Source organism: Amblyomma maculatum, chromosome 4 (genome assembly GCF_055883805.1).
Source record: "Amblyomma maculatum isolate TAMU_Amacu chromosome 4, ASM5588380v1, whole genome shotgun sequence".
Lineage (NCBI taxonomy): Eukaryota > Metazoa > Arthropoda > Arachnida > Ixodida > Ixodidae > Amblyomma > Amblyomma maculatum.
Genome location: NC_139347.1, coordinates 56,229,011 through 56,254,606, shown reverse-complemented (window position 1 = coordinate 56,254,606; position 25,596 = coordinate 56,229,011). Strand labels below are relative to the sequence as shown.

The window sequence follows — 25,596 nt, the reverse complement described above, 5'->3', positions numbered from 1 at the left end:
ATGTGATATCAGGGGATATCGGTCTGTATCTGGCTAACTTTGAGCGAACCTGCGAAAAACTGTCCTTCCAGCGAGACACTTGGTCTCAGAGATTATTGACGGTTCTGCCCTGCGAGGCAGCGGAGGTTGTCGCGCGGCTGAGCAAGGAGGACGCGGACAACTACGAGAAGGTCAAAACTTGCCTTCTGAGAAAGTATAGGCTTAGCGCCGAGGCGTTCAGACAACGTTTTCGGAACGCTACTAAGTCCAGGGACGAGAGTTACCCTGAATTCCTGTACAATTTAAGAGTCAATTTGGGCGAGTGGCTAAAGAGCACAGATTCCTACAGTGATAGGGACGCTGTAGTCGAGCGAATTCTTTTGGAGCAGTTTTATAACTGCCTCCCAGAAAAAGAAAGAAATTGGTTACAGGACCGAGGCGAAATTAAGTCGGCAACTGAAGCTGCCGAACTTATTGAGGAGTATGCTTCGCGCCGACAATTCAGCAACCCAGCAGTGGATAGGCCCCGCAATCCCAAGTTCAGTGTGAAAAACCGTCAGGAAAGGCACTTTGCTAGAGTTGGAAACGAAGAAATGAAGGTTTCTTCAGGCAAATTCCCTAGAAAGGACGGCAGTGAGAAAAGTGGGGAAGTGACCAACGTGCAGAACACAAAGAATAAGCTTGAGGCTAGGAAGCCGCTCACATGCTTTAGGTGTAATGAGCAGGGTCACATTGCCGTCAACTGCCGGAAAGAAAAGATTGCTTTCTCGTATGTCAGGGACTGCGATGAAAATATGCAGCTTTTAGAACCCTACCTGCATGACCTAGTAGTCAACGGGAAGCCTTGCAAGGTACTGCGCGATTCGGCCGCAACGATGGATGTTGTCCATCCGGCGTATGTGTCGCCTTCCGACTATACAGGACAGTGTGCATGGATCCGACAGGTAGTTGAGGAACAGAGTGTGTGCTTGCCGATCGCGAACGTGGTCATCGAGGGCCCTTTCGGCGAATTAACAACCGAGGCTGCCGTTTCAGGAAAGCTTCCTAAGTGCTATCCGTATTTGTTCTCCAACAAATCGGACATGCTGCTGCGAAAGAGGGGCATCCTTTTCGGAGACAGAGTTGTGCAAGCCTTAACACGTTCAAAGGCGCGAGAACTAGCTACACTGCTCATTCCAGAAAAATCCACAGCGGAGGAAACGGCAGTTAAAACAGTGGTAAATGCGGAAGATAGCAGGTCAGAAAACTTTGAGAGCGAGGCATCTCAGATATGTCAACTTGAAAGTGAGCTTGATGAGACGCGGAATGAGGACGTTCTTGAGAGTAACCTCTTGCCGCCAGTGTCTAGTAATCTCACGAGACTTTTAGGTGGAACTCGAGAGGACTTAGCTATGGAGCAAGCCAATGATCCCAAGATACAGGAGATAAGAGAGCGCCACCGCGCCACTAAGACAGCAAAGAACATTTCTTTTGAGATGAGAAAGGGAGTGCTGTATCGCTTATTCAAGGATAAGCGCGGAGTAGAGCGGGACCAATTAGTCGTTCCCCAAAAGTACCGCGGAGACTTACTGCGACTTTCCCATGGCAGCTCGTGGTCATGTCACCTTGGAATAAGGAAAACAAAGCAGAGGCTGTTGCAAGAATACTATTGGCCTGGATGTTTTAAGGACACGGAAAATTTTGTACGATCATGCGACACGTGCCAGCGGGTTGGAAAGGCGCAAGATAAGTGGAAAGCTCCGATGGTGTTAGTACCAATCATTACCGAGCCGTTTCACCGGTTAGTAATAGATGTAGTTGGGCCACTTCCTGTGACAGAGTCAGGGTACCGTTATATCCTCACTATGTTATGCCCAGCCACAAAGTTTCCAGAGGCTGTTCCGCTGCGCGAGGTGACGTCCGAGAGTGTAGTGGATTCGCTGCTGTCAGTGTTTGCACGAGTTGGATTCCCTTCCGAGGTCCAAAGTGATCAGGGTAGCGTTTTCACGAGTGTCCTGACCACCTCATTTCTCGAGCGATGCGGCATTAAGGTAGTGCATAGCTCGATCCATCATCCGCAGAGCAACAGCGTAGAAAGATGGCACTCTGTTCTCAAACGAGTCCTGAGGGGACTGTGCTATGAAAACAAGCGCGAATGGGATACCTGCCTGCCTGCAGCGCTTTTCGCTTTGCGGTCAGTGCCGCACGAATCCACTGGATTTAGCCCAGCCGAGTTGGTGTACGGAAGGTCACTGCGCTCACCTTTGCGAATGGTGCGCGAAGCCTGGGAGGGGCGCGGAGAAGACCCAACAGTAGTAGAATTCATTCTGAACCTCTTGAATCGCTTACATAACACTAAGGAACTCGTTGAGGCCAGCATGAAGTCAGCCCAGGCTCGTTCCAAGGTGTACTATGATAAGACAGCCCGTCAAAGGACGTTTTGTATCGGGGACCAGGTGATGTTGCTGAGAAGTTCAAGGCAGAATAAGCTCGAAGTACAGTGGGAAGGACCGGCTGAAGTCGTTGCAAAGCTTTCTAACACTAACTACGCAGTGAAAATTCCCGGTAGGCGTAAAGAAGTGCGCATTTATCATTGCAATCTTATGAAGCCTTATGTGCAGAGGGAAGCCGTGGTAAATCTAACGTTAAACCTTCCCGAGGAGATGGGGGACAACTTGATTTGCCTCAGCGGAAAAGGAAGCAACGCTCAGGAGCTTCTCAAAAAGACGGAGCAGAGAGGAGAACTAAAGAAATCCCAGCTGTCCGATCTGGGCGAGATAATAACAGAGTTTGAGGCCTGCTTCGTGGACAGGCCAGGCAGAACTGATTTGACTGAGCACGATATTGAGCTGACTTCAGACGTGCCAGTGCGATCAAGGTGCTACCGATTTTCTCCAAGGCAAAGAGAAATTCTGGATAGGGAAGTAACTCGCATGCTGGAATTGGGAGTAATAAAACCTTCGGAAAGCGATTATGCTTCGCCTATGATCTTAGTAGAAGCTCCAGGTAAAGACCCTAGGCCTGTGGTAGACTACCGAAAGCTAAATTCTCTCACCAGGGATCAAGTGTATCCTATTCCGAATATTGAGGAGAGAGTAGAACAGGTCAGTAGAGCGGCATATGTGACTACGCTGGACCTTACTCGAGGATACTGGCAAGTACCGCTCACTGAACGCGCCAGCAGATACGCGGCTTTCGTCACTCCGACGGGCAGCTACCAGCCAACAATGATGAGTTTCGGGCTCAAAAATGCTCCATTTTGTTTTTCCCGACTCATGGATAGGGTTTTAAAGGGGTGTGAAACATTCGCAGTGCCTTATTTAGATGACATTGCGGTTTTTTCCGACTCATGGGCGGACCATATGGTACATCTAAGAGCTGTACTGAGCCTTTTGCGTCAAGCTGGACTAACCGTAAAGGCCGAGAAATGTTGCCTGGCAAGGGCGACCGTGGACTACTTGGGTCACAATGTAGGTCAAGGTTTCAGGAAACCCAGCGAGATTAAGATTTCTGCGGTAGCAGACTACCCGCGGCCGAGCACGAAGACGGAAATTCGAGCATTCCTAGGTCTGACTGGGTACTACAATCACTACATTCCTAACTATTCAGCTTTGGCTAGCCCTCTGACCGACGCTCTCCGCAAGACAGAACCGACAAATGTAGTCTGGGACGAACAAAAGGAAGCCTCCTTCGTAAACCTGAAGGCTGTGCTGATTAGCCGTCCGGTATTGCGAGCTCCAGACTATGGCCGAGAATTCACGGTCCAGTGTGATGCCAGTGATCGAGGGTTAGGTGCTGTTCTCTGCCAGAGAGATGACGACGGTAATGAGCACCCCGTGCTCTACTTGAGCAGAAAACTGAGTACTAGAGAGAGGGCTTATTGCGCGTCAGAGAAAGAGTGCGCTTGCATTGTATGGGCCATTCAAAAATTGCAGTGCTATCTTGGAGGGGCCAAATTCACCGTAGAGACGGACCATTGTCCCCTAGCTTGGCTGCAAACTGCGACATCGAAGAACAGTCGCCTTCTTAGGTGGAGCTTGATTTTACAGCAGTACAATTTTGAAATAAGATACAAAAAGGGGAAGTTAAATGGGAATGCGGACGCGCTTAGCCGCTCTTTCTAAGCGGTCCGAGATGTTCCTCACCATGTATCCAAATTGATAATCAGGTTTTTTTTTTTTTTTTTCGTGCGCTTGTATATGTGTGGCTATGTAAAGCAGCACGTTTGGTTTTCTAGGAATACGTGGGTCCTGAACGTCTTGAGAGTGGGCTTTTCTCGAACAACAATGGCAGTTTTCTTTTAACCTGGTCTCTTCAGACGGGAGCCGAGTGCTTGCTTCGACATGTGGTTGAGTTTCAGACAGCTCGAGCAATTTGACCTACAACAATCAAGACAACGCGACAAGCAACAGCGAGCTTCAAGCGTTCACGTGCAGGCCATTAAGTCGTCTCTTCATGCAGCAGCTGGGACTGCTGCCCTCCGAGACTCTTCTGGCGGGGGAGGAGGCTGTTACGACCAAGCATCCGCAATTGCGCGCTCTATTGTTCGCCTGTGGGCATGGATAAGTTTTGTGAATATGTGGTGATGGTCCAATGGCTCTAAGTGAGCCTGTTTCCAGGAATCCTGTTTTGTAAGCATGTTTTGCTTTGTGGACAACCTGCAAATGCCAAATTGACCCTGTCAAGAGAACGTCTGGAAAAACACAAAGAAACGTCCCCCTGCGGGAAATAGCAGGAAGTGCTTTCTTTCTTTTGTTCACCCTTCCAGTCGAGAAGTGCTATCCTCCAGTGATGAATGCCTCCTATCCAAAGGAGACGACAGAGTGACATGTCCGCTGACGTGCAGGACAAGAAAGGAGCATGACTCATACGGCCATTAAGTGATTTCCCGGGAATGCAGGAAAGATTTGCAATTGTCGAAAAGGGACAATGTTGGGAGCCCTATGCGGCGCCACGTGCACTCGGGTTTCTGAGAAGTAAAACCCCTTTTCAGAACCAGCCTGTGGTTTCTTTGTTGAAGAATAGAAATGTACCTCCTCTCCTCGCCGTTCCCAAGTTTTTCCCGCCAACAAGTGATCACGCCCAACGAATGAATGCCGGACCAGTCAGTGCTTCAGACCATCAGTGCAGTGATGTGTTCGATTGGATGCCGATACCTGAGGGGCGTGCCCTGGATTTGGTTGGTCAACATCTTCAGAGAGGGGCTGGACATAGGGGGGTTTTAAGGACGCTGCAGAGCACGAAATGTCGCTCTGGGCCCTGGGTAAACGGCTCATCCAGTCGCTTCTCGCTATGAACTCTTAACGCTTGTCATTTTGCTGATGTACCCTTCTTTTTCATGTAAATATTCTTGTAAATACGTTTTCTCAAAGTGCCAGTAAACCTGCTTGTACATATTTTACCAACTTCGAAGATTCAGTCCTTCTTCAATCCCGAGTCTCTGCACGCTACCAAGTGAAGGCCGGGTCGACATAGCCCCAGCGTCACGACAGTAACTAGGGAAAGCACTCGAGAGTATCTAAGAGTGCCGCGCAACTACCACGTCCTATACAGGAAAACTGACAAAATATCCGTCAGGAAGTGCGCAAAGATGATAGTTAACGTTCAACAGCCCCGGAGTAGAATACCAGTTTACAAAAAGCGGCGAAGCATTGGGAGTGGTACAAAAATACATATTTACAGGAAGAAAGTAACCGCAAATCCGGATCACGAGCATGAAATAGCTACGAGGACATAAGAAAAGAGAGGAGTGCATTTTGCAGGTACTCCAGGTAATGAGTAGGAGCTGACTAGTATACCTCAAGAGAATAGAATACAAAGTAGTTGTGTATACATTGGCAGTGCTCACATATATGAGGCAGTAACTTAGAGGCTATATAGAAAAGGTTTGCAATAAAATTGAGGACAACGGAGAAGGCCATATAAAGGAGAATGGTTGGTGCAAGGTTGAGAGACAGGAAGAGGCCAGAGGGGATCAGGCAAGAAACGCGAGTTCATGACATACTACTCTAAACCAAGGAGGAAGAATCGGCATAGGCATGATATGCAATGCCAAGGCAGAGTAGCCTATTCCAAGAGAAGGGAATGCGTAGCAGGGGGCGACATGTCAACTGGACAAGGAAGTTTGAGAGGACTAGGTGGCCGCAGCTATAGTGCACAGCGATTAATTGGAAGAATATGTGAGGAGTGTTTGTCCTGAAATGGGAGCATGGATTAGATTGGGTTGGTTATGTGCCTTTCCCCTTTATAATGGGTGGACAATAAAAAATCCTAACCAAAGCTTGACCTTCGCGAAGTCTGTTCCGCCTTGGCATCAATGCCACCGACACCATCATCCCCACCTTTGTAAAACAGTCACCAACATTTGCGATACCGGAGTCTTGCAGGCAGAGATAATTTATTGGCTTTACAAACGGGCTGCACCTCCCAAGTATATAAAACATGGAGAACAGGGTCTCTCTCTCTCTCTCTCTTTCTCTTATTGTTTCTTCCCCTCCTCCTTTCGTCTCGACATGGGTCAGTGTCCATGCTATGCGAGAGAGATGTCTACAACATCTTTCCTTTCTCATAACCTCATTCTCTCTCTCTCTCTCTCTCTCTCTCTCTCTCTCTACGCATGCACACCGTACGCTGTCAGTCAAACAGCTTCAACGCTCGTTAACGAACAATCCGACCCCGCAGAGGCACGCGTGCGAATGTGAACACGCTTCACCTTCGATGGGCGCGACCCAATAGACTTCGGCGGCGGCAAGTCGGCGACCTGCGTGCACACGGCGTACTACGCATACGCAGTACATTACTGCCCACGAAACAAACTCGCCTGTGCAACACGAACGCACGCGAGCTCGTGTGTGCTGCTCGCTAAGCAGGTCCCGGTTTATGATGTCTATATATCCTCATGACGATGGCGTCGGCTCCGTTCACTTCCGCGGCGGCTATAGCGTCGAGGACGCCTTCGACCGCTCGTATTAAAGCCGTCGCTCTCACCGGTACGCCCCTCTTCTTTATTTACCGTGCACGGCAATCGGCCGGGGCGGGCGATGCTTCCTTCCGGGACGCTTCAATCCGGCAGCTGACAGCAGCCGTCGAAGCATCCTCCTCCGCCCTGCCGTGCTTTGTGATCCGCGGCGCGCTGTCATTATTTACGGCAATTCCGGACATTTCCCCGAACGTTGTTTCTTGCTTATCTTTCATTTTTTTTTCTTTTTCTTTTTTGCGCCTTCCAACTAGTTTCATTGTTGATGTTTGTTGCAGTCCTTTGAGCGTCAAAGCATCGCAGCCGCTTCACGGAACGGCGGAGGCGAAACTGCGCTGCGGCTTCATCTCGCGATGCTCGATATTTGATGAAGCCGTGCATGCGGTTGACTCCATAGTATAAGAAAGGTGGTTCTGTCGAGCAACCGCCTTCCTAACGAGGAGGCGGACCTCTTTCGGACGAGACTTCCGCGTCAGGCGGGCTTCCGTTTCTCGGCACAGAAAATGCGCAAACAGGACTCATCCGGGGCGGGTGAGAGAGCTAGAAAGAGGCGCGGGAATATGAATTATTCGCCACCATTTCGGAGAAATAGTTCTTTCGGGCGATGCAAGTGTGGCAATGATTCCGCGAGGACAAGCCGCAAACGACTTCACACATCAAGGTTTTCCAGGAAGGTTCACCGACAGGAAAAGTGGCCGAATACTTCCTTCACATGAAGCCGTATGAAAGCTCTTCTCGAACTTATATGAACAAACAAAATGCCTTCCATGTGATCTGCGCAGAAGTGCGACAGTTTGGAAAAAAAAAAAATCGCGAATCGTTGCCACAATTCAGAGCTCTAGCGAATAATGCGCACGATGTGCAGCAGTGAGAGGCGTTCAGGATTGAAGGGCAATTTACAGCCTGTTTTCAAAGTTAAAGAGCTTATTAGATTTGATTTCTAAGACATGCACCGGACCTCGTGTACAGCGTCTGAGAAAGAAGTCTCAACTTTCGAGAGCACGAAGAGCACGAAGAGCCTAACAAAGTCTGCGCGCTTCGTTCTGCAGTTTCGTGTCGACGACTCGCGAGCAGCTCTTGAGTCAAAATTTTCATTCCCCTCCCCCCTCCCTCCTTTCCTGCCAAAAGATCAATACTTCAAGAAAATTTCAACTGCATCCCTTACAACGAAAAAGCAACCGCAATTTCACGCTCTAAGAAATAAGCGAAACGAGTTAAAATGTACGAAAAAGGCATAGAAGTTTGTCCCCGCCTTATAATGACGTTGAAAACAAGTGGCTGTGTACGATACAGTGCAAAGCACAGCCTGAGAAAATTTTAACGGCGCGATATTAAGCCCTTGAGCTATATATATACACACAGAAAATCCTGGCAGGTTTGATTGTACTATGTTTTCAACTTAAGTGGTAAGGCAGGGATCCCCAACGAAAGAGGACTTGAGCAGTGTCGAAGTTCAAGCTTGGAAGAAATATATATAAAGGAGCGTAAGACAAAGATGAGACGAAGAAAATAGCACAGCTAGTTCAGCGAACAGTACTTTTTTGTAAAGCACTGGCCTGTACTATATCCCTTTTTTTTAAACGCATAATAAATAAAACCGAAAAAAAAAGTGAAAACATAAACACTGAACATGACTCGTGGTTGAAATGCATTCGAAAAATATCTACGGAACCCTCCTTTAGCGACTCGACAGGAATCCGTGAGCAGGCGTCGCTTATATTTGCTCGCATAGAGACATTTTGGATGTTCAGCTCTTTTAGTTGTAGACTACGCGTAGTGCTGCGACAATGGATCCCACTCACGCATTGGTTTTAAGGCGAACGCCTTTCTCGGCTCATCAGTTACGTGCGCAGAAAGTGACTGTCCGGATATCCGGGGAAGGCGCGACCAAAAGACAGATCCAAAGCCAGTCTAACACAATCTACATAACAAGCCAAAAAAGATAAAATACTGAATCCAGTCATGTTTACTTGGCTATAATACCTTAATGGCATTGCATAAGGACTAGCCACACTAGTCATAGCTCGAAGACAAGTCATAGCCGAAGTCCAATTCAGAATCCACATAACAAGACAATATCGAATGCAGTCATGATTAATTGGCTATAATGCCTTAATGACATTGCATAATGACAGGCGGCATTAGTCATAGCCCGAATCCAAGCCACAACCAAGAATCCAATCCAGAATCCACATAGACCAATACCAAATCTAGCCACGATTAATTGGCCATTGTGCCTTAATGACCATGCATAATGACTTGCGACATTATACGTGTTCCAAATCCAAGTCATAGACAACAATGCAATCCAGGTTTCACATAAGCCAATAAAAGTCAACGCAAGACGCCCCTGTGTATTTTCGCATTACCGCACGTAAGGAGATTTAAGTGCACACTTTGAATTTTATCTTTTTACAGCAAGCTACGCGGAAATTCTCATTCTTCTTCTCACACGAACTCGTTAGCTAAGAGTTGTGCTGCGAGCCCTATAGAAAACCTGTGATCAGGTGTTGGCCGTGGCATATTCCAAATTAATTTTTCAACCTGAGTCATACTATGCACGTATTTCGTCCATAGACGGCGTCGGCACAACTGCTAATGATGGTTTGATGTCGGTACTTATTTATACAGACAATGCTTTGAGACCTCCCTTCAACGTTGCATGCATGTCCGCCTCCAATTTTTTTTTTTCTTTTCTAAAACGCAAGAACTCGGCACCCGTAAATATGCGGTTAACACCACATTTAATAAACCCCCGTCAATCACCGTAAAACTCGGAATCCTGGATAAACTCGCGAACACCGCGTTCCTGCGGCAGTGACGGCAAATAAATAGGATCAACAAATCAACAGGTAAAATAGGACAGAATTCCTAAATAGCTTGCTAAACCCGATTACATGCATTCGCCGCAACAGTGACATCACCGCCGAGCTCCGCATTGTCGCGTACTGGGGCAACGCCGTGGGAGCCGCTCGCCCAGTTCATCCGTGAACGACTTCCTCGGGCGACGACCCGTTACAGGCCGCCCCCTGCGTTTCTAGCGTGGCGTACATATCTGCGTCCACCCTCAGCCGGTGGTCCTCGACGGCGACGCGGGGATCGACGCATCGGGAACAGAACACACGGCCTGACCTCTCCCGTCCGCATCATCTCGTACGCGGAACGACTAGTCCTAGGCGTGTGGCTGTGCGTCCGCTGCGCCACGGGGCGAAAACGGGACCAGGTCGCCGTCAGAGATAGCGGGTGGCCACCATCCATCACTTTCGCCTCTCGCGGATAGCGTATATACTGCACTCGATATTTCACCGACTCTGCAACGCTGTGACGGGAATGATGTACACAGTAAATAAAATATACAGGAAGAGAGAGGCGGCTGTTGCGGCCATCCGTATACCCTATTCAAAGGGCCCTTTACTTTCGGGTAAAGTCCAGTTGTTGCAACCAGAAATGGTTTGCTTGCAACAGGGCCACGCTAGATTTATGTCCAAGGATGTACTTTCTATCTTCTAAAGAAGACGAAGAAAGGGGGAAAGGGGGCATTTCCGATACGCAAAAATTAACGGGCAAGTAGTGCTTATTCAAGAGAGTAGTTTACAGTTAACTGACGACTTTAAAATCTCTGTTAGAGCTTGGTGCTACAAGGATCCCGTGCGTCTAAAAATGGCCGCTGTGCTGTTGTATGAATTTTTCGCGGCGTACAAATGCACGCAGGTCTCGCATGGACGCTGAAGTGGTACGCAGGAGATGGCAGTGCACATGGAACAAAAAGAAATAACCGTTATAAACAAGGAAACAAAACAAAATGCATAATTTAAAATTAGAAAACCATTTTCCGCGCCTTCTGCGTCCATACTGCTGATGAAACTAACAACAGCGATTTGTGTCCTGCAAAAGAACGAATGCTTCTAGCAAACTGACTTTGATCCCAAAAAACCCGAATTGAAAATATTATATATATATATATATATATATATATATATATATATATATATATATATATATATATATATATATATATATATATATATATATATATATATATATATATATAAGCAGATAAATGAAGGGAAATGAGGGTGTTCGTTATAATACATGCCAGGAAAGAAGCCAACAGTCGGCGAGGCCAAGGAAAGCGTTGGGGATTATACTTTGTATCTTTTTTTTTTTTTTACTAGGATAATCACAGAAATTAGTAATGTAATCTGTTTAGGGGAAAGATAGTTAAACACAAAGCAGAAGAAAAAACAACGTGCCGATGGTGGGAACAGAACCCACGACCTCCAAATATCGCGCCCGGTGCTCTTCCAACTGAGCTACATCGGCCGCTGTCCCCCCTGCTACTTCTTGGATATTAATGTTGTCTGTATACGAACCTTGAGAGTGTTCACCAGCGCCACCCTCAGCCATAGCGGTGGACGTGGAACGTCCTGTGTTACCGCCAGCGTCACGTAGAACGTGATCGAGAGCGAGGGCGAAAGCTGTGCTAGAACCCTCTTACGCTACCTATGGCTTCAAGACTGCCAGAACCGACACCCGGCCCCGTAAGCTAAAAGCAGGTAAATGCAATCGAAAGGAGCCCCACAGCACGCCTTAGAAGCAGACCTCCGGGTCTCTAAGCTTTGTGACAAAGGCTGTACACGTATACATGCACCGGTCGACATAGTTACTCCTTGGCCAGTGGTTTTACAAGCAGCGTTTACGTGGACCCGACAGGAGTGGGTTGAATTGAGTTATCGGGTCAAAAACCGGTTACAGGGTTCATGTAAACGCTGTCGGGTTGGGTCGAGAAGTCGATTCGAGACAACTCCGGCGCAGGGTGTGGGTTGACTGGACTCGAACCCGCTGCAGGAAGCATGTAAACGCTGTCGGGTTGAGTCGGGACACAGTGGGAGAGGAGAACAGTACGGAAAACCCTAGAGATGCACCGGGAGAAAAAAAAAACAGAATCGTCCGCCGTCTGCTAATTCTTCGCCTCGATGCGAGGTGCCGCCGTAATCGCTGTTCGTCCAGAGCGGGTTCTGAGCTCGTCGGGTCGAGTTCATGTAAACTCTGTTGGGTTGAGTCCACTCAACTCAACTCCAACTCAAACCCCCCTATCGTGTCCATGCAAACAGGGCTACAATCTCGCCCATAGTGTTGTTGTTTTGTGGCCGCCACGTCGTTTTGGCAAGGTGGGCGGTGATGTACCCGAGGCCAGTAAACACTTATTATCGGTCACGACGCTGGTGGGAGGAGAGCCTGTTCAGATTGCGAGGCCCAGTTCACGACGCTTCGCCGTTAGCTTTGCCGCAGTGCCGTTGCTTCAATGCATATTTTGATGTTAGCACTACCATCGTTCGTAACAAGCGAGATTTCGTTATAACTGCGGCAGTTATGAATGGGTTCGACTGTGTTAAATTAACGTGCCACGTGAAAGACGCATCCCTCAACGTCTCCGCAACTGCTCAACTCGAAACACCTTCGCAAAACTTGGGTCAACGCTGGTCCCTCGCTGAGGCGTTCGGCCGAGATTAGCAGCAACGAAAATAAACGTAAAAAAAAGGGTGTTTGAGTAATCTCCATGCCACGCTGCGGATACGGCACAGAGCACCTCCTCCAACACTACATAACAATACGCGAACAAAGCCCTCTCTTGTTCTCTGCGCGATCGGGAGCCTCCGACGTGTCGCGAGGCATCCCCGAACAACTTCGCCGCTGCCTCGATGCGCGCCAGTGAGTTTCCTAGCGAGCGAGAGTGAAGAACACCACCGCCAGCGTCGCCGGAATCCGGCAGAACCTGATCTCCATCTCGTCGTCGGAGAGCGCGCGCGCAGTCGGACCGCAATCGTCGTCTCCGGGCAAATGCGAACTGCCGTTGCCTCCGCCGCTACCGACGCCGCTGGCAAAGGCTTTCGTCGCCCCCCCCCCCCCCCCCCCCCTTACACACTTACACACACACACACATACACACACAGAACAAGCGAGCACAGTGAAATCTAGCGGAGGCGGTTGCTAGCTCGTCGTTATCTGGGCAACGGCAACAAGTCGACCGGACCCCTATTCAGGCTGGCGGCAACACGGGTTCTCAAGTAGCACGGAACCGCCGCAAGACGAATACCGGAAGCGCCGGCTTCGCCACGCTTTTCTTCCGTTTTCTCTCTCTCTCTTTTTTTTTTCTACGTATCTTTTCGTCACGACCTCTCTGGGCGTCTCAGGGCAGCATTAGCTCCAGCGAATATGCCGAGTGGTATGCTGCTTCTCTTTTCTCTCCCTCTCCCTTGTAGTGTAGTGAGCCTGGCAAGCGCTAAGTTCGCAGCTGCCGCTACTCTTTTGTCCTCAGGTTTCCAGTTTTACTTTCTTCAGTTCGGGGAAAAAATAAAAATAAAAGGTGTGTGTGTGTGGCCGCAGAGGGGGGGGGGGGGGGGGGGGCTTTGCAGTAAGCGCTTGCATAACGAACTCCATTTGCTAGCCGCAGCCACTGACCCGATAAAGACCAAATTCCTCAGAGCAGCGCACGGAGGAGGTAGCTTACTTACCGGCGGTCCTTGCCGAAACGTCACGCTCGACTGACGCATCCGGTGTACGCCGGCACGAAGGGACAAAATTACTAGACTTTGAACTCGACCACACGCGTGGAGAGTTGCTCAAAAAGAGCCTTGGAATGCAAGCAAGTCTTACACCGAGGATGTAACCGATGTCAAAAGTCGATCGACCAATTCTGTATGAGACAGCAACCGAAGTGATATTAACTCTCTCTGACAAGTGGAACTGTGGCTACTGTCTTCTGGTGCAGTGCGTGGTGTGTGTACTTACGCGTTTGTGCCTCCATTCGAAAGGGCAGATATCTCTGAACAGTGGAAGTGTGGCCAGTGTGTGGAATGTGGCAGTGTGGTGCGTCAAATAACTCCAGGTGGTCGAAATTTCCAGAGCCCTCCACTATACGGCGTCTCTCATAGCCTGAGTCGCTTTGGGACGTAAAACCACGCAAACCAAGTCTTTACTTCCCTTTTTCCCCTTCCCCAGCGCAGAGTAGCAGGCCAAGGTCTCTTAACCACCGGCCTGCCGAATTAAATATATTTTTCTCTCTCTTGCTCAAGTATATGTACACTGAGATATCGATGTTGTCGGCGCGCTATTCTAATAAAGGAAAGGAAGGAAGTCAACGAACGTGTGAACTCTGAATCGTTGAACCTTCGACATATATAAAAAAAAAAAAAAAACTTATCCATGACAAAAGACAGTTCCTGCTTCATTTGGCATATAAAAAAAGGTGATAGCGACTGCTCGAACAACTCCGTAGTAATGAGCGTGGCCAGGTGCAGGAACGTCTGCTTTTAAGTAACGGGCTACGTGAATGCAGAACAAAGTGACGAGCGCGCACACGTACATAAGTACTTGTACTCTCACTTCGTTCTCGTTTTCATCGCCTCAGTTGCTGTTTAGTCTGCAAAGACGAACCAACTGCAAAGACGAACTGCAAAGACTGCCAGTTTTTCGTTTTTTATAGAAACCGCTTCACAACTGTGCATTTACTTGAATCTATATACAGCTTACCAAGTGTTTCAGGTAAGTTCACCGCCTTTTTTGTTATAGGCTTTGGAGATAAAGAGATAGCTTTTCCGCAAAATAATATCGCTGTTGGCGAGCTTCAGAAAACAGGTGAAGCATGCTAAGTGTAGTATGTTGGGAAACTAATTCCCAGTACTTATTTAATTATTGCAGGTGAGCATCTGGAGGTCATTAGAGGTTGATATAGCTGATCATTAGTAATACTCACATCTGTCCTCAGAATTTCTGAAATGCGATTACGGTAGCCACTGCGCCAAGTGTAACTGCCCTTTCGAAGTGCTAAAAAAAATAAAAAAAATAAAGGTATCGTTTACAAATCCTTAATTGCAACCAGTGGCCGCATTCAGAGCTTGCTTCGTTTTCGCCCTAAACTCGAGTCATCGGGATTAGTGGAATAAGCGCCAGAACCGGATGTGAGTTCGGTTGCCATCACTTCCGGTTCCGGCGTTTACACCAATCAGATGAAGGCGGAAACGACGAAAAAGACACTTCTGAAAACGACGCAAACTAAGAACACGGGCCCAGGTGGCCATTTGAAAGATTTAAAAAAAATTAACTATTAAATTTTTTTTTTTAGTTTACCAGCCTAACAGTTATCGTGACCCACCTGTTTTCTGAAGTCCCCCAACATTGGTAATACTTTGCTGAGAAAGCCACTATTTTACCTCGGGAAACCTATTTTTATAAACTAGTGGCAGGCTTCCGTTATTCCTACACCTGGTACAGCTCGCCTGCGGCGCCCCGGTGGCTCTCGGTCAGGACGCGAGTGGAAAGGGGGATAATTCGTCACATTATCTACACTCTCACTCTGATTCATGATGCCTCAACAGGCTTGCACTATCCCTGTAGCTAATGCTGAAGCGCGTGCGAATTAAGTGGACGCAATGGGGAGAGCACCTGATGGATGTGCAGACGTGTAGTGTTTGGGCAAACGAAACATCCGCGACCGATGGCCGGAAAAAGGATGTGTTTGTACAGCCCATTAGACCGGCCAGACACGCGTGATATAGCTTTGAAATCGAGCGCTTCCAACAGTGTAGGCGTAGATTCGAGAGACGACTCTGGAAAGCCGTGAAATCCGGGGCCCCTGAAAGATGCTTTCTACCTCTATAATAGCAATAGGCGACCTACTACTCGCTCACGTGGCGAACTTGTAAAAACGAGAGACGCCCCGCCCCTTCTGTGCCGTTCACCAGCCCGTTTCAAGCAATTGCAGGGGAAGGATGAAGAAAGGAAAGACGCTGCGACAGTATGGACAGCGTCGTGAGGGAAGCAGTGAAGAGGGCAAGAACAAAATGAGAAAGTTTGCCCAGCCGTACAAACAACATAAAATGGCGTTACCTCAGACCAGTGATTTCAGCCCAAGTAGCCACGGCGAACGTGCAAAGCCATGCCCACGGGAAAGCGAGATCCCCCCCCCCCCCCCCCATCTTGCTTTCCGCCAAAAAACATAGAGACTTCGATAAGCATTTCTTACTGTTGCCGCTTCAGAAAGTTCCAAACGTGCAAAATGGAAAACTCAGCAACCGTGACAACTTGTACGACTTCGCGAACGAACCTCGTCTCCAGTTCTATTCAACCTTTACCCCTTGCACTCTGCGCGTCACATCAAGCCTCACTACGACACGTACTTACGTACGTACGAATTCATGCCACCATCCTCGGCGCTTCCGTCACCTTTCGGGCGCAAAGTTTTCCGAAACCACGTTAAAAGGCCGGCCTCCCGTGGAGACCGATTGGGACAAGGAGGAAACCGTCCGACTCGGTCACGGAGAACAGCTCTGCCAAAGGAAGACAGCTGACGCTGATTTTCTTTCCTAGCAGCCGTTTATACAAGTTGCAAAACATCACGCATATATCCGTGACACGACTCCTCATCCGCTCCTCGAGAAAAGGGGGAAGGACATATCGCTTTCAATTTTCCTGACTGCCCTTTCTCGCGCCAATGCGTGCGCTGTTGGAGGCGGGTACAAACTATGCCACAAAGACCTCCTGCGCGGACGGCAAGCCGACATGTACACTAGGGAAAAAAAAGAAAAAAAAAAAAGATAAGAAACCGAACGAAAACGGGAAGATGGGAGAATAGAAAGTCCGACGTTGAAGAAACGGGGCAACCTAGCGGGTAGGCAGGCTGGCAGGCCCAGTCAGTCAGAGCCCGTTTCCTGGTGGTGTCCAACGGGGGTCCCGCTATGTGTGGGGGGGTCGTGCGCGCGACCATGGAACGCGCAACACACGGGAAACGCGCGCAAGGCAGCGGCCGCTGCTGCCCATTTGTCGCTTTCGTCCGTGCTGTTGCGCGCGCTGACCTCTATAACGTCTCTTCATTGCTTCCGTCGTTTTTTTGTTTGTTTGTTTGTTTGTTTGTTTGTTTGTTTTTCCTTCCTCGCGAACTAAGTTTCCTGTGTTACGGGACTCCGGTCTGTTTCCAGGCGCGCTCGTTTCCTAAATATCCCTAAATAGCCCTGCTTCATATCGCTACTCCCCGCGGCGACAACGACGTCTCTGTAGCACTATCCGCAAAAGAAGGCATGCACAAAGTAACACGTAAAGCGTGCTCAGAGCACGGCTGCAGCTGTGCATGTCTTGTACGTGCTACTTTCTCCCTGTCTTTGCGAAAGTGTATAAGAGATGAACCAACTTGCCCAAATTCAAGTATACTTATCTCCACATCTGTCTACCGCAAAAACAAATGCTACTGTTCGTTTCATCTCTCTATTCAGTGCGTGGAAGCATCACTTCTAATCGTGCATTGCAGTAAGAACAGCAAACACCTTGGGCGGTACTAGTACGTACACCAAAACAGCGCAGTGCTACAGTACGTGCCGCGGTTGTGGAGCATAAACGTCGTGTATTACACTGCCGCGGATGCACGTAGTAAAGCTCACCTGTCATTACGCGAAGATTGTAGGTAAGCAGATAAGCGTGCACGGCACAGTATACCGTACACCTGTCACGGCGACATATCGTCCATGGTCTTCGGCTGTTGCGAGCGCGACGCGCGTTCGCGAGGTTCAATTCCAGCGCCACAGCGGCAGCGTTTCGGTGGAGGCGAAATGCAAATTGGCGAGCGTCTGTGCGATGCCGTCAGTGCACTCGCGTTAAAAAGACACGGTGACCGCGCGTCCGAATTCCGTTCTTTGGGAAGTTTTATTCTCTAGTTATTTCCATGCCTGTGCGGTAGTGAAAGACGCACAGATATATCCGAGAAGACTCTATCTGTAAATTTCCGCCCCTCTATAAAAACTCGTGACGTCAAATTAAAAGGGACTCCGTGATCACCGTACCAGTGAGCTTATTGGCCTATCCTCAGGGATGCTCGTGAAGAAGCTCCGAGGAGCCGTGAAAGGAGTTGTTTTGTTTTTGTTTTTTGTTTTAGTTTTTTTTTTTTTTTTTTTTTTTTTTACCAAAAAGCAGCTACCTGTTGACACTGGCCAGATTCAATGTCTTCGGTGTGCCTTTGAGGAACCGCGGTTAATGAAAATCTTTCTGGCGACGTCCATTAAGGCGAACGTTCCTCATAGTTCATACGTTCATAGGAACATGAACGTTTGAGTGTAGTGGGGCCGTGCGGGGGCCCAGGGGCGTGCATGCCCCAAAGCCTTCGCGTGACCCGGCCGCAGTTACGTCTTACCCACGTGATGGTGTGACGTCACACCCCACGTGACACACAGGCTGGCGGGAGCTGCCAACTTGGGTCTCTCGTTTTACATGGGACGGTTATGTCAGAATCAGCCTGCTAGGACCCTGACATTCACGTTACTCCTATAGGCCACTAAGCCACGTTCATATGGGTCGGTTAAAGCGGGGCTTTATATGTAGGCTGAGGAAGAAGAAAAAGAGAAGAAGAACGCTCGGTCACCCGCCGCAGCCAATGCTTTTGCTCAATATTTGGTTCAGCAGCGTTGAAACATTGTAATTTTTACTACTACTTCCTCATAGCCCCTGTGACCCTGTCGCGTTAGAAATTGATCAGCCGCTTTCAGCACAACTTCCGAAACAGCGTATTTTGCTTAGCGCATACTTAGCCATCACCCGCGCGCAGGCTCAAACTCTCCCCGCGCGCGAACACAGAAATGAAAACTGCGCGAAACAAGTACACCTGGCGGCGCACTGTGGAGAAGAGCCTCGCAACTGGATACGGAAGTGACGGCAAACGATGACGGCCGTCACCGCCCGTGTACGCGACGGGGGAGCCAAGAAGAAAATCATACCGGAGCCAGAGAGAAGCGAGCGAGTGGAGGGAGGGAAGGAGGGACAAAATAAAGGCGGTCGGCCAAGCCAGCGGGGTCAGCGCGTGCCTCGCGTGAAGCCGAGCTTGAAGCCCGCGCTATACCCGCGCGCGACACTACCAAAACGAAACAGGAAGCTCAACGCTGGGGTCCACATACGCGCATATATTGCGAGAAAAAGTAAAATAGAATGGACACAGAGGCTGATAGCCTGATACCCATGTTCCAAAGAGGAAAGGAGATAGACAAAAACAGGGAGAAATGTGACACTTGCCGCCACGCTGCGATTTGAGAGCAACGGACGACGAAAAGAGATATTTGTGCGTATACGCGCGACAGTGGCTGGAAAGGGTGGGATATATGCGTGAATAATGAGGCAAGCACAATACGCACATGTCGAAGTCGAAGGCTCATGCACGCTGCATGGCGCATATTGGCTGAAAACGAAAAAAAGAAGAAAAAAAAAAGGGGGGGGGGGGGTTACAAACAGCACGATTGGCACCAACCGGCAAAGAACTTCCCGTACGCCCCGAATGTACGCGTGTAACCCACAAAGCGCCATATATGTCTATAGTATACGAACACGTATGCGCCAACTCAGTGCGGTGGCCTCAGCGAGACCAGCCTGAAGAGTGTAGCAGCCTGGGCCATATCGTTCGCACACGCCTCGGTCACGGAAGTCGGGCGGCAGTGCTCGCGGTCACTGATCCCTGAAAACGATCTGTTTCCGCGATTGACTCCCGCAGGAGATAAGCGACACAAGAAGTACTGCTGGAGTTGCACAGTTCTTTAAAAATAATAATTTTTGCCTGCTTATGGATTGTGGCGCCATCTAAAAGCGGTCAATAAAAGCTATCGGCTATTCAAGTCATTGCCTTCTTAAAATCCCTTCTTTTCTCTCTTAATTACCGCTATGGCTGTTATCTATTTTTGCTACTGCACCTCTTCAACTGACCTTATTTACCAGGTGGTTTATCGACAATCTGAAACTTTGCAACTTAGGTAAACAGCTGGGCGTCGCCAAAATCCGTAAACAACCGAATTTTGACAACCACTGTTTTTGATACATGAGCACCGTGGAAAGCTTCGCAACCGGTAATATTAAAGAGCTCTGGGTACGCTGATGTCACACGTGCAGTTAGCGCTTTCTTCACATGTCGTCAGATGCACCTTTCTAAGCGCGACTTGGATGAGGAAACAACGCGGACAAGGTCTTGGCTCACGGGTTAGGGCCTTGGGCTAATTTTCCAGCAAAAAATTTCCTTTTAATGTTTTTCCTGCATTCACAATGAGAATTAAAACTGTCTAAATAAACCAATTCGGTGCGTTTTTGAAAACGACGAGCAAGAAACTAGAGCCTTAGCGAGGGAAGATCTTCTGCGAAGTCAGTGGATCGCACGTGCGAACCCTCTTCCAAGAGCTAACGTGTGCTCGTATCCTTCGTGCTGCATTTTCACTTTTCTTGTTGGCGTTTTATTTTTTGCTGACAGTACGTCCTTCCGACGATTTGAAAGAGTTCTGCAAAATCACTCACAGGATAAGATATCGAACACGAGATCGTGTCAAAAACATGCCTTCCACGGATTCTTCACGTCTGTGACGTCTGTTTTTTGAATAATTATTTCCGTCCGTTCGTTCCCTGCCTACTGTGATTTTACGGAAAAAATGCGCCCAGGTCTCCGAAACAGCCCTTTTTCAGCCAGCCCGCCTGTAATATTGACATTATTTACCACGTGTACTGTCTAAAAAGTACTCATCCATTATTAATTTAAACAACGCGAACAAGAAGACACAAGACAAGATAAAAGGAAGCCGCAGTACAAGCTGTTTAAATTAATAATGGATGTTTACCAACTCACCCAACAAAGTATCTTGGTAAGAAGTACTCCCCTGCTGCGGCTCATCTGCGCACTATGCGCCAGCTAGATCGCCCGAAACTTTGCGTTTGTACACAAACTCATAATCAAGGCCCTCACCACCATCATCATTACTAGTCAGGATACTTCCAGTGCAGAAGGACGAAGGCCTCCCCATAGATCAGCAGTCAGTCCCGCCATAAATTCTCGCAAAATTCCCTAGAGGGTAATGTGGCGCCACTGTCTACGCTCGCAGTTCTTCACCCTGTGGCCGCACAGTGAAGCTGTTGCTTCGCGTTGTGCTTGGTTGGGCCGAAAACATGAACTGTGCCGAGGAATCATAATTGAGCCTCGATACAGTGGCTATGATCCAGCCGCCGCCGCTGCGACGCTCTCCATTTTCAGAAAATTAAATTAGTATACAACGTTTTTTTTAATATTTAAGAAATTTAGCATAAATGAATGTTCAGCATTAGCCTTGCGCGGAAATTAATAAAGTGTTCCATTGAAGTTTATCTCGTGAAAAATTTTATTTACGATAGAATCCATGTTTACGACCTAACACTATATATTCAAACCAAGTACGAAACCTCATCTTACCGGCATGCCCTTGATGTCAGCCATGCCCATCTCCGCGTGTTAACCGCCTTCTGCGGCATATACCGCATTTTCCTTTCCTTCGAATCCAATCTTTTACACACCAGGAGAGCATGGGCTGCCTCTTAAATGGTTCGACAAAGTCCACAAAGCGCAATATACACGTGTATTTATCGTGTGTTTACTGTGTATTAAAGTGATACGACCCCAACTGACAATCTTTGTGTATACATGAAAAGTAACCTAAAAAGGTGCTAGAATCAATCACGCTAAAGGGAGCGTACGATAAACGCCGAAGTGCGAGCGATATCCTAAACAGGTATACCTATACGTTGTGCTAACCTTCCTTTAAACGTGCCCACACGTCCAGAGTTAGCAGCAAATTGCACCGTGAAAAGCCGTATAGTTACGTTTTTCCTCCCCCATATGTGCGCAGTCTATAAACGTTTATATAGTACGCACGCGGGCACACAAAGGCTAGCCAAAGTGCAGGTTAACAAACTAAAGCTCGGCTGGTGGAGTGCTGCTGTTTGCGCAAACGGCGGTTCACTGACCGGAGCGAGTCAGCCAGCAACGGATAATCTCCACCTCCAGAAAGCAACTCCGCCAAGCGTTCGAGGCTCGGGACACAAACTCGCGGAATGTCTTCGCGGGCTCGCCGCCGTCCCGGTTCGGCACGTTCGCACGGGTATTTTTTTTTTTTTTCTCTGCCAAAACTACCAACTTCCGAAACAAAAAGCCCTCGTCTTGGGAAATTACGCGCCTCCACTTCACGCGCGCGCACTCTGCATTTCAACTGCTTTTATGTATACGAAGCGCGCAAGCGCGACCATTCTTCTCTCTCTCTCTCTTTCTTCGTTTGTACCAATGCGTGCAATGCGTGTGCGTTTGTGAGTGTGCGAATGTGTCGGGGGTTTAAGCGGCTTACCGGTTGCGACGAGGCCAGCGCCCTGAACGCTGGGAACCTGGAACAAACTCTTCCGACACAACAGCGCGCGCATTTCCGCGGACATAATAAGGATGCTTGTTCTCGTTGCTTCTTTACATGCTGTAATGGCTTACAGCTAAACCAGCGTGCGCTGATGTTCAGTGAGCCGTGGAGCACCCTGATTTCGACTCGGTTGCATGTGATTGCCCCTGTGCGTTGTCACTGTTGTTTGCAATGTTTCCAGCACATGCAATCGTTCGTGAAAACAAAGCAAATAAGAGGATTAAAAAAAAAACAAAAACAAAAGAAAAACGAACTGTGCAGGAATCCAGGAGTGCAACAACTAGACTCGACTACCTTCGAACGGCTCACGGATTACCACAGAGAGCAGGTTAGTAATCCTCTTGTATGAGAACAAACGAAACCATTAAAAAAAAAAGGGTAAATATATGCCATGCACATGAGTGTGCCATCCGCGTTGTTCATACACCAGTCAACATGATGTGCGTTTGTGGCAAGTTTATTCCGTACTTTCAGTATACTTGTATAGATGTACCGAAGAAACCGGAATGATCAGCAATGTGCGACGCTAATCCAGTTCAAGAGTTGTCAGATGTGCGTGTAGCTCCTCGTAACTTAGCTCACAGTGGACACTGTCACTTTCTCGTCAGCACTGTGACAACACTGTCGTTTGGTAGCTATAATGTGCATAATAGAATGCAATTACACAATAAACAAAACCGGTAGGCACCTCAAGTTTTCCGCGGAGCACATGCCTATAGCATGAAGAACAAAACAATAATATGCACACATATATAACGCGGCACCTGTGGCGGAAGGGACTGCAGCGCGTCAGAGTAAAGTATAGTCAAAGAAGCTACTCACCCTGAGTCCTTTGTGGTGAGCTTCCGATCCCCCGGTCACCTGGGACACGAAGACTCCAGTGCCATGCTCCCGACCTGAAAGACACGATTTGGCCACATGGGTTCCAGACTTCTTCATCGCTATCCGCACGCCACCGCCAGCAGCACTCCGAAAAGGCTTGGGTGCGCCTTGCCGGCTCGCCCGCCGACTGCGCCTGCCGCCTTCTTCACCGCACGAAGAAGCGCGGACCAACCCAGCCGCATCGGGAGGCCACCGGGCGCATCTAAAAGCAGGCATAACGGGTGAAAACGCTACGCGGGCCACCAACGTGCACTTCGACGGAGTCCCGTTATCTGTCCCTAGACAGCGACGGAGAGGCGCAGCAGCCTGAAGACGAGAAACGGTCGTACTTCTTTTGTGCGCGAAGCATGCGGAGCAACTGCACCTCGCCCAGAAGCCAGCACTGCAATGCAACTCGCTGCAGTACATCCACTCCTCAAATCTGTCCCAGGAACACTGTCCGGGGCACGTAAGTGGATGGCCCCGTCTTGCTCGCTGGCCGGTTGACTGAGCGTCGACCGCAGCCTTCCTATCTCGGCTACAATATCGCGGGGAAGAAAAAAAGGGCTCGACTGAACTGCTTTCTTCCCTGGTTGTTCGGAACAAGAAAACAAAAGCCAAGGAAAGAAAGAAAAAAGCAAGAAACCGGGCCAAACTCGTTTTCTAAAAGGGCAGCCGCGACGGCAAAGCAGCAGGCCAGGAGCCCTCGTTGCCGCTCCTTCTGTTGGCCGTGCCCACGACATCCCGCCCTTGAAGAGGTCGCAGCCGAGGCGCCATTCGATCGCGACCCCTCCTCGTTCCGCGTCTCCTTCTGCGTGTACGGCTTCCTCAACCCGTCTCGCGTCTTCCTGCTCTTGCTCTCTTTTTCTTTCAAGTCTCTGCCCGTAGCCTTTTGGCTTTCCAGCCACGCGGAACAGAACGGGTCGTCTCTCGATACCAGGTTCCAGCCCGTCCTTCCTCGTCACCTTCGAAGCAGTTCGTGTTTGTGTACGTGCGTGACGTCGGCGTTCGCCTACCAGCAGTGGCTCGCATTTGAATCTGCGCTGAGCGGTTTTGGGACACTTTTTTTTTTTTTTTGCAGATGCACTCGCGAGCGTTCCTTGTCAATAAAGGGGTATCTACGAAGGCCGAAAAAGTCAAGCGCTTCACGTCTGATCCCTGCTATAGGGCAAGAAAGAAAAGAGGACGTCAACGTCCGCGCAAGGTGTCCTAGCTCTTCCCGCGCGAATGAAACGGCGCAAGCGGTGAAAACGCAAATCGATGATACGGCGCGACCTGCAGCTCCCTGTGTTTGTTAGGCGCAAGCGATTTGTCTCGGTGCGAACGAACATGGACGCTGGATGAAAAAGGTCAAGACATTGTAGCACTGGATGGAGCCGGCAGTAATTGGAGCGCGTTCCCCGTGTCTTAATTCCCGACGTAAGTACTTCTTTTTTTACTCTCTGTCCGAAAACAATAGGGTGAGAAGAAAAAAACATGCGCAGCTCAGAGACAACGCAGCGAGTTGAAATGCCAGGACTAATTAGTGGAACAGTAAGAAGCACGTTCTCCAAGCCTGACCTCAAAACTTCCAGATATGTCGGCTGTAATGGGTCAATCTTGACAAACTAACTGTATTGGCATCAGGCGTCATTACTGAATTAATATCACGAAGCTATAGTTGGAGATATCAGCCGTGTTTGCGAACGGCACATCAATGTTCAAGTCTTTCAGCAGAACTACTACCTTACGTAGAGGGAAAAAGCAGTTGCATGATCAGACCATGTAGTGCTTGTCCACCGCCACCACAGCCTCCTTCAGTAACAATGAGAGTGAAAAAAAAAAAAAAAAATTACAAGGGTGAACTTAAGTATGCAACACGCAGAAATGCGAAAGCATTATGAGTTCCGTGCCTGGTTACGTTATGAACGCTGCGATTCGTTGCTTAGTTGGCGTTTCTACTGGTCAAATTCGGACGAAGGACCAAATTTTGGTGGTGGCCCACCCAAATGTGGAAGTCATCACTGAGTTGGTCATACTCAAATTAGGTTAGACAGCAATTTTGGTAAAATTCGGAAGAAATGAAAATTCGAGGGTCCAGGGAGGCTAAATTTTGAGGGTGGTCCACGTAAGTTTGGAGGTCACCACTGAATTTGCCATACTCTGATTAGGGTACAGACAACGGTTTAGGTCAATATTCTGGCAAGGCCAAACTTTGGGGGTCCAGGGGACCAACTTGTGGGGGCGACCTATCCGAATTTGGAGGTCGCCATCGAATATTGGCCATACTCGGATTAGATCGGATATACGAAATTTGTCCAAATCACCCTTTCATTCGTGCAGACACGCTCTGTACACAGCTCCGATCCACAGGCTAATTCGTTGAAACAACTGACCAACCATTTAAACGTTTCACTGAGTTATAATTATTACTGATATTGTTTAATGCCACTAAATAACCTCTTAAGTTAATTACCCATGTAAATGATGATTGACAGCCCGCGGGCTGTCAATCATTTACATAGGTGCGGACACTTTTGCCGACACGGTCTCTCGACGGACTCTGCTAAGCCGCCCATGAAGCTAGAAATGCTTTCGCAT

General features: G+C 48.7%; 1 protein-coding gene across 6 annotated transcripts in view; it reads right to left on the bottom strand.

Moving 5' to 3' along the window:
• Positions 1-25,596, bottom strand: part of LOC146191104 (uncharacterized) — a 145,606-nt gene that overhangs the window by 52,892 nt on the left and 67,118 nt on the right. For all 6 annotated transcript variants that reach the window (XM_084601578.1, XM_084601580.1, XM_084601582.1 and 3 more), the window contains exon 3: positions 22,978-23,051. In XM_084601578.1, coding sequence (XP_084457704.1) covers positions 22,978-23,051 — 74 coding nt within the window. The remainder of the gene's footprint in view (positions 1-22,977; positions 23,052-25,596) is intronic.